We start from the raw sequence: 20,401 nt of genomic DNA on the forward strand, positions 1-20,401 counted from the left end.
TAAAAGCAGAATGTAAAGGGTCAGTTCTCTGTGATTTTTCAACCCTTAAATTAATTAACTATAAAGTAGCGGCTTCCAGTTAATTTTTCTTAGCAAGGTATCAACACCTGCAAAGGAGAAAAATTAGTGAAAGCATTGTCATAGTCTTAAATAAATACCCCACTCAATCACGAGCAAGATGAACGACCAGATGTGAGTGCCTTTGATTTTCTGAATGATCAGCCTGAGCGTTCAAATGCAGTAACATCAAATGTCAGGTAATACTGGCTTTATCTCAAGCACGAAGACTCGAGCGTTGCTGTCTAGCTGCCGGCTACTGTTCCCACCAACAGAAGTAACACCCACCTGGGGCAGCATGCGATTTTCCTCCTCCAGCTGTCTTACTCTTGCCTCCAGCTGCCTAACATAGGACAAGGTTGATTCTAAAAATCAAAAAGAAAAAAACTCGTATTATCCACAGAGATCTGCTTGTGTATACTAGTGTCAGAGCCTGTGCCACATTCTGACTTGTACTCACAGCAGACTGCCTCTCTCAAACGTCCGTTAAACATTCAGCTCTGCTCCTCTCAAGGGCAGTGCAAATAATGCTGATACTAGAATTAATCCAATTCCTTGTTGCTTGTGATTCTAAACTGCTGCGCTTTAAGGTGGTCTCTTCTCAGACACAAGGTATCTTACAGAAAGGCAACACAGACTTGAGTTCTTCCAACCCATCCCCCAAGCTCTGTGAGCTTGTACTGTATTTTGGAAATATTCCAGGAGAGTAATGCATTATCCCACCAAGTTACCACTGAAAAGCTCAGAAAGAGAAGATAAGTTTTCTACAGGAAGATGCAGAGAGGCCCCTCCACCGCAGAGGTCTGGTGGTGCACACACAGCCTCCCCCCGCAAGCTATGATCTCGCCTGCGGGGAATACAGCAGCTTGCCAGCATGGAGGCTCAAGCCTCAGTCTCTGCTAGGACTCAGATGCTTTGTCACGGCTTGAACCTGTGCTAGAAACCAGATGTGTGTCGCCAGGGTCCTGAGAGGGTTTGGAGCCTGGTTGACAGCACGACAGCTCGGGGCACAGCACTGTTCACAGCAAGTACTCCTAACCCCACGCATGCCAGGGCAGTACTGTACTAGGACATGCTCTCACAGTGCAGCTTTGCTATACGGGCTTGGTTGAAGAGCAAAATCCTACCCACTGTATTCACAAGTAACCTCACTGACCTTTGTAAGGTCATTCATAAGATATTTGGTTGATTATGGAGAATATGAGTCACTCCTAGTCTGCTCTGTTCCCAAGAACTTTATGTAAGAAGACTAGATCCATGACCCATCCCTAAAAGTATCTAAAAGAGCTTTCTTATCATGCATTTCTTGGGTTGCACAGAGTTTCTGCTATTAAAGTCCTGTATCTAAGAGAAATACATGCCTGAGAAAGTAGCACTTGACTGTAAAAGATATCTTCTCAGTCCAGAAACACTGGTGTGACTCTTGTACCTCCTTGTATGTAGATGGAAGTCCACCATGTACTCACTCCTGACTCAATGATCCATTCAGCTTTCTGAGATGTCAATTCCAGTAATATATTTGTACTCATACTACCACGTAACTAGTAAAATTATCTCTCTGATGATTAATGGTATGGAATCCATGGGTATTGGGGCAGTACTGTCAGTTGATATAAGCCTGCAAAGCTGCATTGACAACAGAACCGTTCGCTGGTTTAAATTGACAGATGAATTTGTGCACCAGTTTCCTCTGATATCTAATCACCATGCCAGCCTGCCCATAAAATAAAGGTGATGGGAAATGAGGTGTCACTTACTGCTCCTATGAGACTGCAATAGGCTAAAATATGCACGCACAGATAGCGTGTGGGAATTTACACAACATGAAGTAATTTGTCAAAAATTATTAATACACAGCAAGGCACTGGATTAAAAATAGCATTGTACAATAAAAGGGAAAGAGGTAATCTGAGGTTCTGTGCGCTCTGCTGCATAAGGATTTTCATAGCTAGTGATGGGTGCATCTCTGGAGAGTCGCTAAGCCTAGCTCAAATAAGCACTTAGAAGATGAACAGCTTATTCAATTAACTATATACGACAGGGTCCCTCCCATCAAATCAGCTTCCTTCCCAGCAGCAGCACTTTTGGGAGGAGCCACAGAAGCTCCCTCACCGTTATGGCCATTACATAGGCAATAGCTCCCAGCACATCTCATCTCTTCTCTTTCTTGCTTTGTACACAAGATGGTTTATGTGGAGCCATCTTTTTGGAGGGACTGAAGTAGGCGCTTTCTTTCGCACTAGCCTTCTCTAAATTTCACTGGTTACAAGTCCACTGCTACGTTAGCTTGGGCTCAGACTTCATGCTTAAGTCTGAGTTCCCAGCTGTGCCCACCAGCCCACTTCACGCAAGCTCGCTTCTGCATTCTCTTCAACTCTGGGTCTCTTGTAATTTTCTGTTTTACCATTAGCTCCTCATGCAGCGTATAGCTCTTGGCAAAGTTTGCCTCTCAGTTTTATTTCTTTACTTGTATGTTGGGAGTCCAGAGCTGAAATCTCTGCTGCTTCAAATCACACAACTCTGCTGTCAGTTCACAACTTCCCAATGCCAGTTCATACCAGCTGAGGATTCAGTCTGAAATCTCTGCGCCTGTTAACGCTTCTAAAGCGTGAAACATTATTTAAATCTCCTTTTGTAATCTCATTAAAAAGGAAAATTAGGTCATCTACCAAAGGCTTGATCTAGCAAATCTTTATTTATGTGAGTCTTCTTGACACACAGACTAGATGCATATATATTTCAGTATCTGTTAATATATTTATGCTGTGATGCTATGAGCTTAGTGGAAAAAATGAGCAGAAAAGCCAGTCAAGGACATAAGAGACAGAGGAATTGAAAATACACAGTGAAACACTGTCACCAGTGACACCAATAGCAAACTTTAAAAAAAAAAAAAAGGCATCTTAAAAGTATTTATGAGAAGGACTATATGATCCATCTTTAATCAGCCTGGAGACCAGTAAAGAGCTCTAAATAAAGAGCAAATCTTAAAATTGCCACCCAGAAAATGGTTACCTGATACCACTCCCATTGTCATTCCAGGCAAATTTTCGCAAGACAATTAAGCAATTTAAAACTGAAGCAGAATGAACTTATGATAGTAATGCTTCAGCTTCAGTATCTGAGCTGAAAACAAATGTCTCCCAAAGGGAAAGCAGTACAGAAACGTAGCATCACTTCCATAACATTACTGTTGTCTTATAATAAAGCATTTAATAAGATGCTACAGTGTGTCAGGCAACCGCTGCTCTGAAACATAACCTGTGCAAACAAGATGATCCTTAGCTGCTGTCATTAGTCATAAAACCTTTTTGTATTTTATCCTTCCCCAAACAGATTTATCTAACATTGCTCACTTTCCCAGAGCTGCAAGTACACAGAAAAGCCCTCCCTTATTTGCAGAATCTTAAACTTGAGTTGTAGACAGCTTACAGATAAACTTCCAAACACGAATCAGCCGAGCTTCCTCTGCCCAGAACACAACGACAGAAAAACAGCATCTGTATTAACACCATAAAAGCTCAACTACTATGTTCTGGTTAAAAACTCAGAAACTGTTAACTATGTTGAGATCAAACGCGTACTCAAATAAAAACAGCCAATTAATTTGGGCCCATATCTAAACACGATCTGACCACAGAGACATGATACTGCAGTAGCCGAACTACCAGTTTCATCACCTGTGGGCTTCTTGGTTATATTACTTCCGCTCCTTCCCATCTTCCTTCGCTAGGCACTTCTGCAGGAGCAACAATTCCCATTCTCAGGAATGGCTTCCTACCAAATGAGCTTCCCTGCTTGAGCGTGCCATGCTCCTAGCATCACTGAAAATGTGATCACCGTGTGGTGCTTCATTCCAGGGCTGAAACTAAAATTATTTTCCAAATTATTAGAGACACAGTGATATCTTGCTTTTAGGGAAATTCAGTGAAAATCCACCCTTTCTCCATTTCCGTCACTCTAACACGTTATTAGAGAACATCAACATTCACATAGCTGGTCTCTTTTTCTTTTGACATCCACACTCTTGAAGCCAGTAGATATTTTGGGGTTATTTCAAACTTTATCAGACGCTTACTTTACTGCCAAAGGCATATTTGTGCCTTGGCTTTATCCATTTTTGTGTCACTGCGCCTGATCTCAGTCTATCAAGTAATTCATAATGTTCTTTAAGCTAGATTATCCTCTGCTATTTTAGAATGGTTGAGAATGTCACATTAAATTCTGATACCTTCCTTTTTTTTCTGGGTTTGTTTTTTTGCGGAGGCTAGAGGGTTACAACTCACAGGCAACTGTGGGATTGAATAGGAGAACTTCTTAAAGACTGAGGTCCTCTACCTGCCTGTTAGCTTCCTGTAAAGCAAATAGATCAGAACCCCACAGAAAGCAAAAACTCAAGGGTTCAACCTACACTTCTACTTGTTCAAATGAGCTTGAGTAACAAGCACAATACAGCAGGTGGAAGGGATTTTATCTAATGACCAGAGGAGTATTTGAGGTAAAGAAAGAGCAGGAGATGCAATGCCTCTAGTACTGATATAAACTCAGAAAGTAATGCACAAGAAGTGCTTTAACTCCACGACTAAAATTCCATTTTTCTGCATTTTTAAAAAACACTGATTCCAAATTATAATAGTTGTCTGCAAAAACTGAGCACGGGGATTGCACAGACCTCCTTTTGACTAACTTTAAAGGATAAACCCATCGATGCAAAAGATGCTTCTTGCTTCATGGAAGTTAAAAAAAAAAAAGGTATAGAATCTTTTAACTTTGGAGAAAACTGGTAATACAGTGGATGAGCAAAGCAGACATCCCTGAGGAAGTAGGGCAAAATCCTCCAAGCTGAAAATACTTAGAAGGCTGGAGGTATTAGGAGAAAAGAGTAATACTGTTTGCCTTGATCCCTAGCCATTAACTTATGGCCAGCATGAAAAGAAGATGCTACGCTGGACAGAAGGCTGCTCTGAAGCAGCGGCAGCAGCCGCCGCTGGTCCTTACATCCTCACGGCCAGAAAATGGAAAAACACGATTTCATCATAATGCAAACACCACCTTGATTCTGTTAACATCAACATTTTCTGCTTCCACTGGCTTAGCTCTATTTGGTATTCATGTTCCTAAAGGAGGTCACCAGAATCTGGAGAGCCGTCACATCCCAATACACATATTTTAAACACTTACAGTATAAATGAGGGAAACTGCCAACAATTTACCTCAGCGAACAATTTAGCATGTTATGTGTAGTGATACTTTGATGTATGGCAATGAAGGTTCGGTTAAGGTATATTCAACTTCAACGGGGAAAATCATTTGTTATGCTGCTCTTCCTGCACTGTGTTGGCAGGAATATAATAATTGCGTATCAAATCGGATTTTGGTCATTCAAATCCACACCCAGCATCCCGCAATGAAAACTAAATAATCTTTCAATAAATGGAAGATGAAAAACAAGGCTGTGCAAGGGCTACTTTAAACCCTCCTGTAATTAACTGACAGCTCCATACGTTTATGAAAGGGTTTCTATGTTAACTGGGGAGCAGATCCAATGACACGCAAAGTATCTCCCTGTCCTATAACTCCTAGTCGTCTGATTTAATTACTTCAATATTAATATTCATTACTAAAACATGTTATTACTGCAATCCATCCCCTTTCAGCTACCTTGTTTGAATATAAGAAAAAAAAAAAACCACAAACAATCACACTGTTGGATTTACACCACCGCAAATTTACACCACCTGCCTCTCTAAATTGGTGACGCTGCTCAGTGTTTACACTGGCAGCATCCAGCCTCCTAGCAGCAGGACCGGACAACCTCCGAAGGTCATTTTTAGCCCTGTCTTCTATGATTTTCTGTTATGGTTGCACATCTTACGTAACGCTCCTATTCAATAAAGTGCTGGAGAACTACTTATTAAAGTGCAGCCGAATTCCCCTGCAACGCAGCGACATTAGGATTAGTGCTATCATGTAGACAGAAAGACATTTGCCTACGGCAAAATTTTACTGAGCTCACCAGAATGTTTAGGAGCTATTTACCACTGAGGCACATATTCTTGGAAAGTTTTGGGACAGCGAACACCATAGCATTACCATTAAGATAGGGTTTGCATTTCTCAATATTGCTGTTGTCCAAAATTCTCCCACCCCAAGCTTAAATTTCTTGTGATTACGGATCCAGCACTTCTTGACTTCTCCCTGTAATTAAAAATATAATTAACTAAGCTTAGCTAGTTCACCGAGTATTTCAAAACTGAATCCTAGCAAAGGGAAAAGCTTATGTATGCTAATTCAAGCATCCAGAATGCAACATTACCCCTGCCATTTAGTTTTATTTCTCAGGCAACGTGTGCCATGTTTTCCCTTTTCAGCACACATTACACACAGACATGTGCTAATTACATTACCTCTACAATCAGACATTTCTACATAGATGTCATATAAAAATAGTGTTTTCTTAGTTGCAGCAGCTTTTAATCACAAATTATCTATTTATTACAATTAAAAAAAAATACTTGTCATTGTCTTGAGGCAGCCCTAGCCTTGCCTTTAATGATTGATCGATGCTGTCTGACTCAGATTGCCAATGTGTTCGCATTTGTCTGGATTTAAGTGCCACTTGGACACTGTGGATTATGCAGCCGTAGTGAGCAGGTCTGGGCTGACCAGGCTGCTGTGCACGCACTTCCCCGTGGTGAGGCGCAGGCATCGCTCTGCTGCGGCAGCACCCAGGGGTTTGACTCTTGCTGAGGTCACCCAAGGAATGCCCGAGGTCACCCAAATGCTGCCTGTGGCACAACCTACTAAAAATATAGGGTTGGCTTCCACTTAAGAACTTTATTGATTTAGGTTGGCATTTGTTGGAGGTTTTGTTGCACGTTTCGCTTTAGGGTGCAACAAAATTTCCAGTTGAATCGATCTACAAAAAAGCTTTAAAAAAAAGTTTAAAAGCTCTCACAGAGAAAGAGGATTCAACTACAGAAGTACCTAAAAATGATATCAGATGTCAGATGAGGTAAGCTTTTGTTTCCTACTTCTCTGAAGCTATCCATAACGCTCTTGCTAACAGCTGGGTAACACTGTCACACTAATGGTCTGCTGTAACACTAACCTTGGTTTGTTTGGGGGTTTTTGGTGCTAGAGGTGACAACAGCAAAGCTTTTCTTGCTGGCCTGCTTGATATCCTGTTAGCGCCATTCAGCCTGTGCTAAATGCATTTGCCGCGTTATTGATGAAAACTGAGAAAATCAAATCCATTATGCTATTGCTAAAACCTTTCCCACTGGCTGTTAGCTTGTTCTGGTATTGATTTTGTGTGTTTCATGATTGGTAAAATCCTTATTGGCTCCACTTACTTAACTGCTTGGGTTTGTCCCTATGCCACCGCACTCTCATTTGCTCATTAGGAGTGTCCCCCAACCGCAGGCACATCCCCCGAGACTGAAGCGCAGCAGAATGAGAGGAGGGGTGTTCAGTAGGCTCCTGTGCAAAATCAGATGAAAGACTGGAAAAGGCAAGCCTGAGAATAGCTTTGCTTAGGGAAGGAAGGTAGATGCAGGCACTGGCTCAGAGAGATAATTAAGGGAGGGTTTCACTAACGGTACATAGAAGGAAATCTACAAAAAGGCATCTCGACCTTACACCAGTGCCTCCTGATCATGTTGATTTGCATCTGTTAAGTGGTCCCTTGCTGAAAAGGCCCTGGGTCCCTTGCAAACACATGGCCAGTGTGACACCATGCACGCCTTCATGGCCCCATGCATCCACAGAGCCACCTCCAGCTTCTCCCAGTTCTGCTGTGCCCACGTTAAATGACCATTTGCAGTACAATGAAAGGAAAAAACAATAAATGAAAATATAAAGCTTCCCAGCAACAGCAGTATTAGGGCAAAAAGCAGAGGACCAGAGGGTCAAACTGACTGGGGTGCCAAATACATGCACTAAAGGTCCCTTAGCATCCCCGTAACTCCCCACAGATACTTACAGCCACCTTTCTTAGCACGTAGAATTATGTTTTTCAGGCTCAAATACTCAGACGTTGAAGAAACATAATGTAAAAAAGTTAGTTTGGTTGAGAATTTTAGTATTGGTACAGCAGGGTCTAGTTAATCATTATATTGGCTTTCACTTGGAAGTCTGCAATGTAGGCCAAAACTGAAAACTACATCTCCAGGAATTCTGAATCAGATCAAACCTATGAATCATTTTTATGCTCATCTACTGCCTTGTTAGGAGGCAGTTATCCAACGTGTAAACTCTCTTTTCATGGGTTACGATTTGTGTGACTCAAAACCAAATTCAAATGATGCTCCTGAGAGAGCAGAAATAGAAGCTTTCACATTACTTAAGTCACTGAACAACAGCACAGACACTTTTTCTTGCTACAACTACAACATAGATGCCAAAACTCAAAACAAAGTTCAATAGCCACATGAATATGTGGAGGAACAACCAGCCCACACTCTTCCTCCTTGGTAAGGCATCTCCTTGTTCGAGTGAAACCAACAGTTCAAATTCTGGGTTTAAGTGGGGCAAGTTTGGATGGAGAGGGAAAGGCTGGAAAGGATCCTGTAGCTGCATACACCATTAAATAAATTGGTCACCACGGACTGCAAGTACAAGGCAGCAGACTGCATCCTATTGTCTATAAGCTGCAGACCGCAGCACACCACGAGTTGCATCAGGGAGTCCTGTCCTGTTCCCTTACATCCCTCCCTGCTCAGAGAGGCCTCCAGTGAGGTAGTCTCACCTGGGAGAACCCGGACAACCATCTGATCGCAGCTTCAACAGACAATTGGGCAGCAGGCAGTGCCACAAAAGCAAGAGGGGCAGTAAGGCCACTCTCTCAGGCTGTTTCTAGCTCCTTGGCTTACTTCCCATCCTGCCGCCACTCCGTTTCCTGCAATAGAAGCATCCTGCAGTGAACTGCGGTGTGCTTACAGCGGCACAAAGCCTTGCGTAAGCCGTGCTGGAGAGCCAGCGCAGCGACAGCGTCTCCCATGTGCAGAACAATGCCGGCACACCTGGTCTTCAGGGCAAAAGTATCACATAACAATAACCCAAGAAAATAGTAGGATTTAATACAGCTATTTTCTGTGAGACTCTGCTGCCGCAGTGGTACAGGAAAAGCTGCTGAGAGGGTCAGGAGTCTTTTACGTTCACTCGTAAATTTAGATGTACAAATTGACACCTGTCATGTCAAAGATCAGCAAAAAGGCAACCAACCACTTACAACTCTGTTTGGGAAACTTCTTCTTAACTGCATTATACAGCCCTAATACAACAATTTTTTCAAACTTTTTGTCGTTTCCCTTACTTCTAAGTGTCCTAAACCATTCCTGTGATACAGCAATCCACACAGCAGAAAGGCTTTCAGACTGCAGCTGCTGGACAAAGAGAGCAGCATTTACATTTAGCAAACACAGGAGGGATAATAACTGTCTCAAATGAAGAAATCAATTCCTTAACCAATGTCAGAGAGGAGAAGGAAGAAGAAGGAAAAAGCAAGCCGAATGTCACGATGCTAAATTTAGATCAGCTCTTATTCCCACTCCACAAGTATCCGCAGACAAAGAACCTTCACATTGAGTCGCCATTGCAGCTCACGCAACCTAAAACTCAGCATTAAAGCACACTTCCCAAATACCAACTAAAGTTACAGTGGCAATCAGTTCTGCACAAACACACCAAAATATGTCAAGCTACATGAATTAACCAGGTAAATTAAGAGACGAATATCCCAGATGTTCTTACTGCTTACATCGTCTTCCAACTAAATGTGAAAGTAAAAATATGAGAAATTTTAAATGGTTCTGCCATTTGATCTCAGTCAGCGCTCAAGCAACAGAATAGAAATTCCCCTACATCCGGCCATCTCACTCACACATGCACAACATTATGATCCTTCACTGAGGAAACCAAGTCAGTACACGGCCTGTATGCCATAAAGGAGAGAAGAAATCCAACGTATTTATAGAAAGCTTTCACTTTATTTGTAATAGAAGACCTCAGAGTCTTTTCACGGTATTGTGGCTATGAAATAAACATATCTCAGTATTTTATGATTGATGAGGAGTCAATAAGGGACATAATTAATCAAATACACATACAAGATAAATGTATTTGATAAATAGTGGTGAACTGCAGAGATGTTTCTCTGCGATGCTTTAAGTCCTTACTTCAATTCTCAACCATAGAACGGAAAAGAAAAAGGAAAAAAATTATCTGGGTTTATTGCCAGAGCTGTAAACATTTCCAAGAATGTCTTACTAGCTGTGTTAAAAGCTCTACCAATATACAATTTCATATTGGAATAATGAGTCATACTTTCTAATAAGCACAAGATCTAATTTTGAATTTCAGACCTGTCCATCAGTCTCCCCCTCAGCTACACACCCCTGCCTTGGGCATGAGACATCCCAGGTAGCACTCAAAGGGAAGGCATCACGGAGCCTGCGGCTACACACAGTGCTTGCTGCCGGGAGGGCTGGACCGCGTTGCTAAATGGAAAGAGAGGGCAAAGGTGTGACCCACACCTCTCGCCTCTAGAAACAAAGGCATCAAAACATCCAGCGTTTCCACGTGGCTGCAGGCATACCTCAAACAAAGCAGACCTCAGGGGCATAGAGATGCCTGTACCAGAGCAGACCAGGCACCCACCTAATGCAGGATCCTGCCCCAGATTCACCTCTTTATTTCCTTAATTTCTGGGGATCCGACCCACTATCTTTGGGGTCCTGATATGATGCTGAGATTATGCAATTATTCCAGTGAGACTCTCAGCAGCCATTGCTTCTTCAGAAGCACAGTCAGGGCAGTGGCTGCCAGGCAGAGGGGATGCTGCATGCCGAACCCTGCCACACTGCATTTTTAGGCATCCAAGCTCTCCCAGGGACAGGGTTTAGGCACCTTTTACACACTTCCCCATTCACGTCATCAGACATATGATTCTCTCTACCCTGAGCTTGCATTTTTCCCTGCCCCATTCCCTTTCCTGCCTTCCCTGAGATCTCTATGGCTGTATCCTATACTGCTGCTGCTGGGCCTTAGAACTAATCAAAGACTGCATTTTATTTTGTGAAAGTATACAGATACAAAACCACGTCATTAAGTGATTCAGAACAATAACACTTGTGAGAGGCATAAAACATGGGAACCTGTGTTTTATCAGGGCTTCAGAGGAAACCAAATGTACCACATAAACACAGTTTTCTGGTTTCTCAGTCCCTTTTCACAGTTATTTCACTGCAATCATAATATGCTGCTATTATATTAACATGATGCTGATAAAGACACTAATAATTTAGAAGTAATCTCAAACTCAGGTAACAAAGCACAGCACATATCATTACTGACAGGCTGCGCTACACACATTTATCTGCTTTAAAGCTATCAACAACTGTATAACGATATACATCCCAGACCCAGCAAATGGTGGCTGAGCCCCTTGTACTCTCTCTCCCTTCCTGCTAGCTGTGTATCTGCAATGTCTTCGTAGCAAAACCAGCCGAGATTTCCTAAGTCAGCATGTTCAATAACCAGCTGCCCACTTCCTGCTCAGCATAACCATTTTCTCCAGTGATCCCGTATACGTTGCATAGGTCCCGGGACAGCAGATGTGGCAGTTCCCTTAGGATGCTACTGCCTGTCCTGCTGGCAGCCCCTCCACTGATGTGGCTTTTTACCAGTATTAGGGAAGCTAATCCTTGGGCTTTAGTATGACGTGATCATCTTCCTAATTGAAGAGGTTGATGAAGCACTTGCACTTTACTACACTTCCAAAACATTGAGGAGGAAGATTCAAATATATCTCCAAGCAGCCCTAAATAAAGGACAGTAAGTCTTCCGCAGAACTGCCCGTACACCTTTGTTGCTAACATTGCCATCAACCACCCAGCAAGGCCATTTCTGAATCTGCACTTCTTACTCTGAACTCTCTCTTAACCACATGAAACAATGCCACACTGCTGTTGGCTGCCCCTGCACCTTCTCCTTTTATGTTTCAAGTACCATTTAATTCAACAGGGATGAAATAAGTCAAATATAGGAAGTACTCTAGAACCTGAAAATGGTAAACAAACAGATGCAATAATTCTGCAACATTTTAGATCATCTGCATTCATCTGCAGGGATATCATACTTTGTTCAGTTGCACAAGGGGCTTTGATATCCAGACAAAGCTTAGAATGATTCACGCAGCAGTCAAACTTGAGAGCTCTCACAGCTGCTTATCTACATCATCAGAACAAAACAAGTATTTTAAACAAGGTCTCCTCTGTTTATTTCCTGGTTACTTCACTAATGGGAAAGCAATTTACGTATTTCCTCTCCCTAAACATATAAATAATTGAGAAAGGCTTTTGGTTACAAAGGCTGTTGGAAACTGTCATGTCCTTCACACTGAGATTTACACAGAGCAATTCACTACTAATCCTTCTGCCCTGGCACAAGGAAAGGGGCCGTGCGACCTCCTGAGGCCCCTTTCTTGCCCCGTTCAGCATCAGGTCCCTCTTAAGCTACACAGTGCACACAGAATAATGAGACAGACCTCAAAAATCAAGACTGTACATTTGCGTGTGCACATGCATGTGAGGTGAGAGTCTTTTTATTCACTACCTGCCTTAACACTTGCTAGGATTTCATTCTGGCCACATTCTGAAGGCTTTTTTAACAGGATTACAAGGACTAAAAATTTGCTTCTTCAGCACACAAAAAGACAGAAGAGAGATTTTTGCTCCTTAGCCGAGCATTTCCTGAGCAGGTGGTGCAGTATTGTCACAGTTATCGCGTCTATCTGATTAATACTAATACTAAAACTGAAATATAATAATGTTGTGAAATATAATAAATTATAGAAAAATAAAAAATACCAACATTTTACTCTCCCAGCAGCTGCAAACTAGGACTGTATCTCCTGAGACTTTCTAGAATGAAGACAAAAAGACATAATTATTCCCAGAGTTCTAGGCAATAAAAGACATACATGACTATAGCTACAAACTGAAGGGAAACTACAAGTAAAACAGTCGGGGGGGGAATTACAAATCAGATTATATTACATACATATGACCACTGCAATTTATGTTAAAAAGACAACAAAACCAGACTACCTACTATTTTATTACACAGGGATGAGCTCAGATACTACAGTGCTGAGGGCAAGGAAGGTAGAATAAGTGTATAAATGAGCTGTCAGGGTAGCTGCTGTAACAAAATGCAGATAGCATCCTGAAATTTCTGAAGAAAATTGAGAATCATAGACAGCCTCAGAGGTTTAAGGCTAGAAAAATTCCATTAAAACAATGCAGTCTGGCTTCCTGCCCTGCAGAGACAAAGGAATTTTGAGAATAATTCCAGGAATGCCTGGTTTCCTTTTCACTGCTGGAAGTGGATATGGTCAAAAGAAGTCTGTGGGCTTTTTCTTCCACAGAAAATTTTGGCAACAATGGAAAAGCAATTGGACCAAAATTAGGTTTATTAACAACATTTTTCATGTGACTTAGGACATAAACATAAGATCTGTAGTAATAAGTTATTGCAGAAGGGTTACATCCTCCATTTCTGTGGGTTTTGTGAAGCCTGACAACCAGTTCCAATGCATCCACACTACTTCCTGCCATTCATAGGGACAACCCTGCTTTCATGTTCACCTACGGAAACAGCAGGAGAAAACCTGTATCACTTACCCTCTGTCGCTTCATTTACATCACGTTGCGCACAAGAAGGAAACCTGTCCACCCCAGCTGGCAAACCACCCGCCAGAGGACATCCCACGATGCTTCCTCCATCCACCTGCTTCTACAGGGGTACCAGAAGAGGTACCATAGCACCAAGACGTGTCATGCAACAGTTAAGTGTTACCGAAGTCCCTAAATACAGTGAGAAATCTTACACAGATGACGACCCCCAGCAACCCACTGGTATTTCCTAGATGGAAACTACTGGCCTCCACTGGAGTTTACCAGAGAACTGTCCTTAGCTCCTCTCCGGCAGAAACTGGGGCTTACAGTTCAGCGGCAGGCTTTGTGCAGGGCTTGTGCAACTGGCCGTGGAGAAGGCAAGGTTTCGCAAAAGACCGTTGCTCACAAACTCAACAGAAACTCCCAGTCTTAACGAAGACTAAAAGAAAAATCTCAAAGCAGGGGACTGGAGAGCATAAGGAATCTCCTTTCCTCCCATTCTTCTAATAGCAGCAATTACAACATACTGACTCCAGAAAACAGTTGACACACAAAACAACTTCTTCCTGGAAACGTGCCAGGAGCTCAGGAAAATTATAAGCTTGCCTTTCCTGTAGCATAAACACATTTCAATGAGGCTCCGCAACAACAACAGCAGCAGCAGAATTATCAGGCAGAGCAGCCACTAAACACTACATGCCTCTCTGCTGACAGCCGCCAGCACAGCCGGGCCAGCCTGCACTTTCCAAGGAAAACGGCATTTTCTCAGACAGCTGAGATAACCTTTTCTTGAGCGCTCAGGATCCAACGCTGCCGGGAACTGAACTCTTCCAGCGGAGTGGCAAGTTCCATCATTTCTCATCAGACAAAGAGAATTTGGTGGACCAAAGCACTTGGCCAGCAAATGGAGCTAGAAGAGTAATAAAGGGAACTGCCTACTTTGTTTGCTATGTTTGCTGGCTTTTGGGTTAGTTTTCTGAGGGGTTTTTTTGTCCTACTTCTACAAACAGGCAGAAGAAAAAAAAAGACATTTGACACATCTCTAAACCACTTCATAGGCTGGAAAGTGGTAGCGAGCTGACATTTTTTCCACCTCGGTCTCCTCCTGTTCCCACACCTGCTTGTTACAAGCAGGTCTGTGGATAAAGTCATTCCACTTCAATGATTCACAATATTCCTAGGTTTCATTTTCACTCTTTATTAAGGGAATGCTCGTAGGAGCAGCCGACATAGTTGACTGAGTTTTGCTGAGAGGATTTGTTGTCTCACGAGCAGAGGCCTGGCTTCACAGACAGCATGCAGGAACAATTTTTGCTGTCCTATACAGTGTAAGAAGTGCTACGATCGCAGAATACTTGTGGTGTCTAGAGGGGGTTATTAAAAGGCCATGGGCTTTTTCTGGTTTGAATGAAGTACTTCATTTAGTAAATTATACAAGGATGCTATGAAGGGTTAACTTTACTGAACAGAGAACCAAGCTGGCATTTAATACTGGAGATGGGCAGAAGGATTTGGTTTCTGTATTCCCCACAGAGGGAATTGTTACCTGCTCTTAAAACAGGCAGAGCACTCTTTATAGCACACAGTTTTGTTTTGGTTTTCTACAAACTAACGCAAATTGCTCTAAGACGCAAATTTGGGATTTCTCAGTAATACCCACGCTCTCAGGAGCCCTGACTCCAAGGGCTGCTTCCCATGATCAGAGAAAAAGGAAAAGCCCAAGATTCAACAACAGAGCTATACCAGGCTTACCCACGTGTATGACTTCGGTAACCATGGTGGAGTCCGTAAGTAAAAAAGAATTAGAGCTGCCTGGCCAACATTTTAATGAAACATTTATCATTGTCACCTAAACATCCAGAGTGTTATTTAAAAGTCATCTAAACATGACTGAGTACTGTTGCAGTTGAGGGCACCACTTTCAGCTGAACGGGGAAGAGGCACGACATGCAGCAACACCGTTTCCTCTAAGACTGGTCTGCCCCTGAGCTTCAACTGGTTTTGACCTCACACAACCATGTTCAAGCATGGACACCAAATACAGTGATGATCTTGTGACCAGGACACTGCTCCAGGGCAATAAATGATCAAACACCACCCTTTTATTTCAGACTGGTCACTGAACAGACACCAGCTTTCCTTACAAGAAATACCAGTAACAAAAAGAGCCTTTTGTCAAGTTCCAGATTTGCTTGTTGATTACCATCCTTACCGAGGACATTTTATATTTTGATGAAAATGCTTACACTTGTGTTAAGCACAAACATGCAAGTCATTGCTCTGTCTTAGAAGAATACAAGTTTAAAGGGTCAGGTCTCAAAAGGATTGGATCTTTTGGTTAGAAAAAGATCACAGGATAGACTTACACTTAGATTTGAAGCTTTCAGAATGGAAAAAGAGAAAGAGAGGGAGGCAGAGTTGGAGAAAGGAAATTTGACCTGAATTTGAACTAACAAGTGAGACAAATCTCTTATTGTGGAAGTCAGAGGAATGCAGACCTGTTTGGAAAACTAAAATCAGAGGAAGTAGGTAATAATCAGTAAACTTACTTTCAGAAAATCACCTTATCTTTACTGCCTTATTCTTAACGTGAACACAATGTTTCTTACATTATGGTAAAGAATTCCCTGTAAACTTAAAAGGAAGTGATTTTTTTTCTAGACAGTTTTCTTCAAGTCATCCATTACCTCCAAAGAAAGTCTGCAATCCCTTGAGCATCAAAGCATTTGCCACTGAACATGTTAAAGGTTGGCAATAGCCAATTTTGTTTCAGAAACACTTACTATGCAATGCCAATTCCTACTTTTCTCTACTAGCTCTTGTCAAAGCCCAAGTAATATCCACTGCTGGTGCCACCTAACCAGTTTCTTTCCTCAACTGGCAACTAAGTACATCTCAGAATCGTAAAATAAATACATTAAAATAAGTTGAACGTGTTTTTTGTTGAAAGCTCTTATGACCACACATTTGTTAAGTACTATGCTTACTGCAACAATAGTTGAAGTACTGCCAAAAGTGACATTTTACTGTTTTATTAAAAATATTTTTGTTAGCACATAAGATATTTAACAACTCTAGTCAACAGCGTCAAAAACAGAAGTCAGCAACTCTTCTATCATAACTGAGTTCTCAAGATAACACATAGAAAGCTGAAAAAAAAAAAAGTACATACTCTGCAACTGCACAATGTGTTTATAGTAAGCATTAGCCAGATCTAATCTCTGGCATTTTGATCAATACAGAAATTTCACCTGCAAACCATTTCCCCCCACTTCTATATAAATGTTCACACATACAAGTAAAACTACCAGCAGAACTGACTTTAACTGAAAACAAACTCTTTTTCTCTCCAAAGCACATCAGCAAATGCTCTTGCTCAACTCTGTAGTAGTACAGTAACAGTAAGTGAACATGCCATAAGGCTACCTGGAGTGACTGTACCTAGAGCTGACATTTGGACATGTAGAAATGTCCATTGCTATGAATTTTGTAAAGGTGCCTCAGTCCATAATCCCCAGGCGTTCAGATTCTACCTATCTTACAGGGATTTCCTAGGAACAGGAAAACCCATCATAGACACGTACTGCTTTAAGATCCAAATCAGTTTTCCTGATCTTTAATCAGAGACACATCACTATTTAAAAGTTTAACACACTGATCTAGGACTAATGCAGGACACTTGCAATTTGACTTTCAGTTTTAAAAATACTCATGAAGTCGCAAGATGCTTTTCCCACAAAGGCAAGACTAAAATTCAGCCCACGCTTAACCTATTTACATAGTCTTTTATCGTCATGTTGTAAGAACATTCAATCAAATCTGCTAATTCAGATAAATGTCTTTACAAGAAAAAGGATATTTGTCCTTTGGATTCAGGTTTGGAAAATATCATGGGAAACACAAGTTTTCACAAATTATGTAGTAAGTTCTGATATTCTGGGGAAAGGTCTTTGCAAGTTATTATTTACTGCTTGGGGATCATATCTGAGGAAATTTCACATCACGGAAAAGCTTTCCCACACTGTAAAAAAAAAATTTCCCATACTGTATATTGCGACTTTTCTCAAACTAAATTCCTTTCCCTGTTGAAATAATGGATCAAACCCATACAGCCTACAGTTCATTTAGTGCATTGTCAAGCACATGTCAAGCCAAAGTCACTTTGATGCTAAAAAAAAAAAAGACTGTTGAATCAGCAGTGTCATACACTAGATTAAATTTGCCACTAATCCAATCAGATACAGCACTTACTTTGTCCTACATGTTAAGCACCACCCCCCCCCCCAATCTATTAAAGACCATGTATTTCATTAAATAGTGCTGGTTCATAATTCCCAGTTAACGTCTCAGCACAAATTGAAAGGGAGTTTAAATTCTACTTCCCCTTGCTGATGTGTATCTTTGTGATCAGCTCCATTGCCACCCCTGGCTGGGTGTATTGCCACTAATCGCTTCCGCTTTTACAGTGCAGTAAAATGGGTCATATAACTTTGGAGATGACTGATATCGGAGCAGACACGAACTAAGACGCGGGCACAAACCACAAGTCTGGCCAAGCCCACTGCTCAGCTGGGCACGGATGATGCCAAGGCAGAAAAGAAGGAGCTAGCCTGTATTGCAACACACAACCAGGTGAACACAGCGCAACTGGCAAAGGGGTGTGTGATCTGCTCAAAGTTTAGTACTCCTGGGCAGAGATACATGGATAAATAGTATATTTATATACTTTGGATATTTTTATTTTTTATGTATATTGATACATACGCTTCAGGCAGGATGTTGCAGCCCCTCTCTGCAACTTGGCAGAAGTTCAGCTGCACACTCGCTGCTCTCTGTGGCAACGCTGCCCATAACTTGATGGGTCGCAGAAGACCCAGGGGAGGCATCACTCTTCATTTGCAGAATTTACATAATAGCCAATTTATCTACCCAAAGTGGGGACTGAAACTAAGGACAAATTTGGACTCCCCCTGACCCCCTACCCAGTTGCAAAAAAAGCTTCTCAATGTCAGCTGCAGCCTCAGAGCAGGGCTGGGGTCAGCTCTCCCAGGACAGTCTCCTTTCCTTCGCCAGCAACTTGGAATTAATATTATTGGATTGGTATATATTTTCATCGTATATATACGTATATTGGTATATATTTTCATCTGCGAACCATTTCCCAAACACTAGTCTTTACCTGCTAATTGTTAAGTTTACATTTTCACCAGTAATTGGCTTTCACCTGCTGCTCTTACTGCTGCAGACTTTAAGAGACCTTAAACACTTCTTACCAAGAACTCAGTCTAACAGAGCATGGTGAGTCGCTTCACACTATAATTAAGTCTTCCCGGCCCTGTGAACCACAATATAAAAGTTAATCAAGCGTAAAAGAAATTAGGGATATTGTTACTCAAAACACTGAAATTTTACAAGTCATATTTCTTAACTGTAAGATTATTTCACATCTGTCATTCATTTGTTCTAGCTTCTCTGCGAAAAGACTGCAGAAAAATTATGTTTATTTGAAATATCACCTTAGCAATCTTCATACCAAGTTTAAGCTCAATAAGCTCGTACCACATTAAATTGAAAATCTCTTGAATGAAAGATGAGTTCGACTGAACTGCAGTTTTCATAATGTAATAGCATATAATCGAAGGTAAGATTGCTATCCCCAGCAGACCTCTCTCTAGTAAAAAAATCTGTTTCATGGTAACAGGATAGGTTAATTACTGGTTCCCCCCAATAAAATTACTTTTATATAGTTTTTGCTTATTATGTTAGAACAAATGATATATGCACATTTTAAACATTATTTCTCTCTTCATGAAGGCAATCATAATTAGCAAACTCCTAAGTCCTTTCTCAGTTTTTACTCTGTGTTTAGAGAAACTCTCTGAAGAAACTCTCACTAAGGAGCACAACAAAGTCTTCACATTTTATCCCATTCTCACTACTGTCATTGTCTGACAATTTCTGAGACTGAGAATTAATAAATAAGCATTTTCCTTAGACTGCAACTTCCTTGCACCTTCATCTCATCCATCAACATAGCTATTATCTTGAACACTTAGAGATACGCCAACAAAAATACCTGAAAGCCCATGGAAAGCAGTAAGAGCAGACATACGCCTCCATGTCCTCAAAATTTTGCTTCCTATCTTCTTGTCAAACACGTCTCTCATATTTGACATGTTTATCAGCTGGATAAATATGCACATTGTCAAATTTCACACTCAGAAGCATCATTTTGACCCTGGGGCAGACATTTACATTGTATATTTTTGCAGCTGGAGAACCCGTAGAAGACAAATATGCTTTGAAAAATGCAGCAAGATCGAGGCCATACAAATGAAGATTTAAAATTAAGATTTAAGCAAAACAAATTTTTAAAATAAAAAATTAAATAAATACCCCCCCATGCCCATTCAAATGAAGTTAGATCCTGTTGCAAAGAAAAGTCAGAGGACAAGTTTCAAAAGAGTGAAAAAAGTCCATTTTCAAGTTTGCCACTTCGGGTCTTTTTCAAAGCACCAGCATACACACAGAAACTTTTTGAATGCTTACATAGCTATACTTAAGCTCCAAAAAATATGTACCATCTAATATTAGTATGCTGCAGATCTTGTATTTGCTGTGAGAATAGCTCTATTGCCAATTCTCATTAATTAATGCAGCATTTT

At 41.3% G+C, this 20,401-nt stretch overlaps 1 protein-coding gene across 3 annotated transcripts in view; it reads right to left on the reverse strand.

Annotated features, from left to right (window-relative positions):
• CCDC85A (coiled-coil domain containing 85A) overlaps positions 1–20,401 on the reverse strand; it is an 83,023-nt gene that overhangs the window by 18,409 nt on the left and 44,213 nt on the right. For 2 of the 3 annotated variants that reach the window (XM_072857523.1, XM_072857525.1), the window contains exon 4: positions 346–422. The exons of the other annotated variant lie outside the window; for it this stretch is intronic. In XM_072857523.1, coding sequence (XP_072713624.1) covers positions 346–422 — 77 coding nt within the window. The remainder of the gene's footprint in view (positions 1–345; positions 423–20,401) is intronic. 3 annotated transcript variants of the gene reach the window in all.

This window comes from Ciconia boyciana, chromosome 3 (genome assembly GCF_034638445.1).
Source record: "Ciconia boyciana chromosome 3, ASM3463844v1, whole genome shotgun sequence".
NCBI lineage: Eukaryota > Metazoa > Chordata > Aves > Ciconiiformes > Ciconiidae > Ciconia > Ciconia boyciana.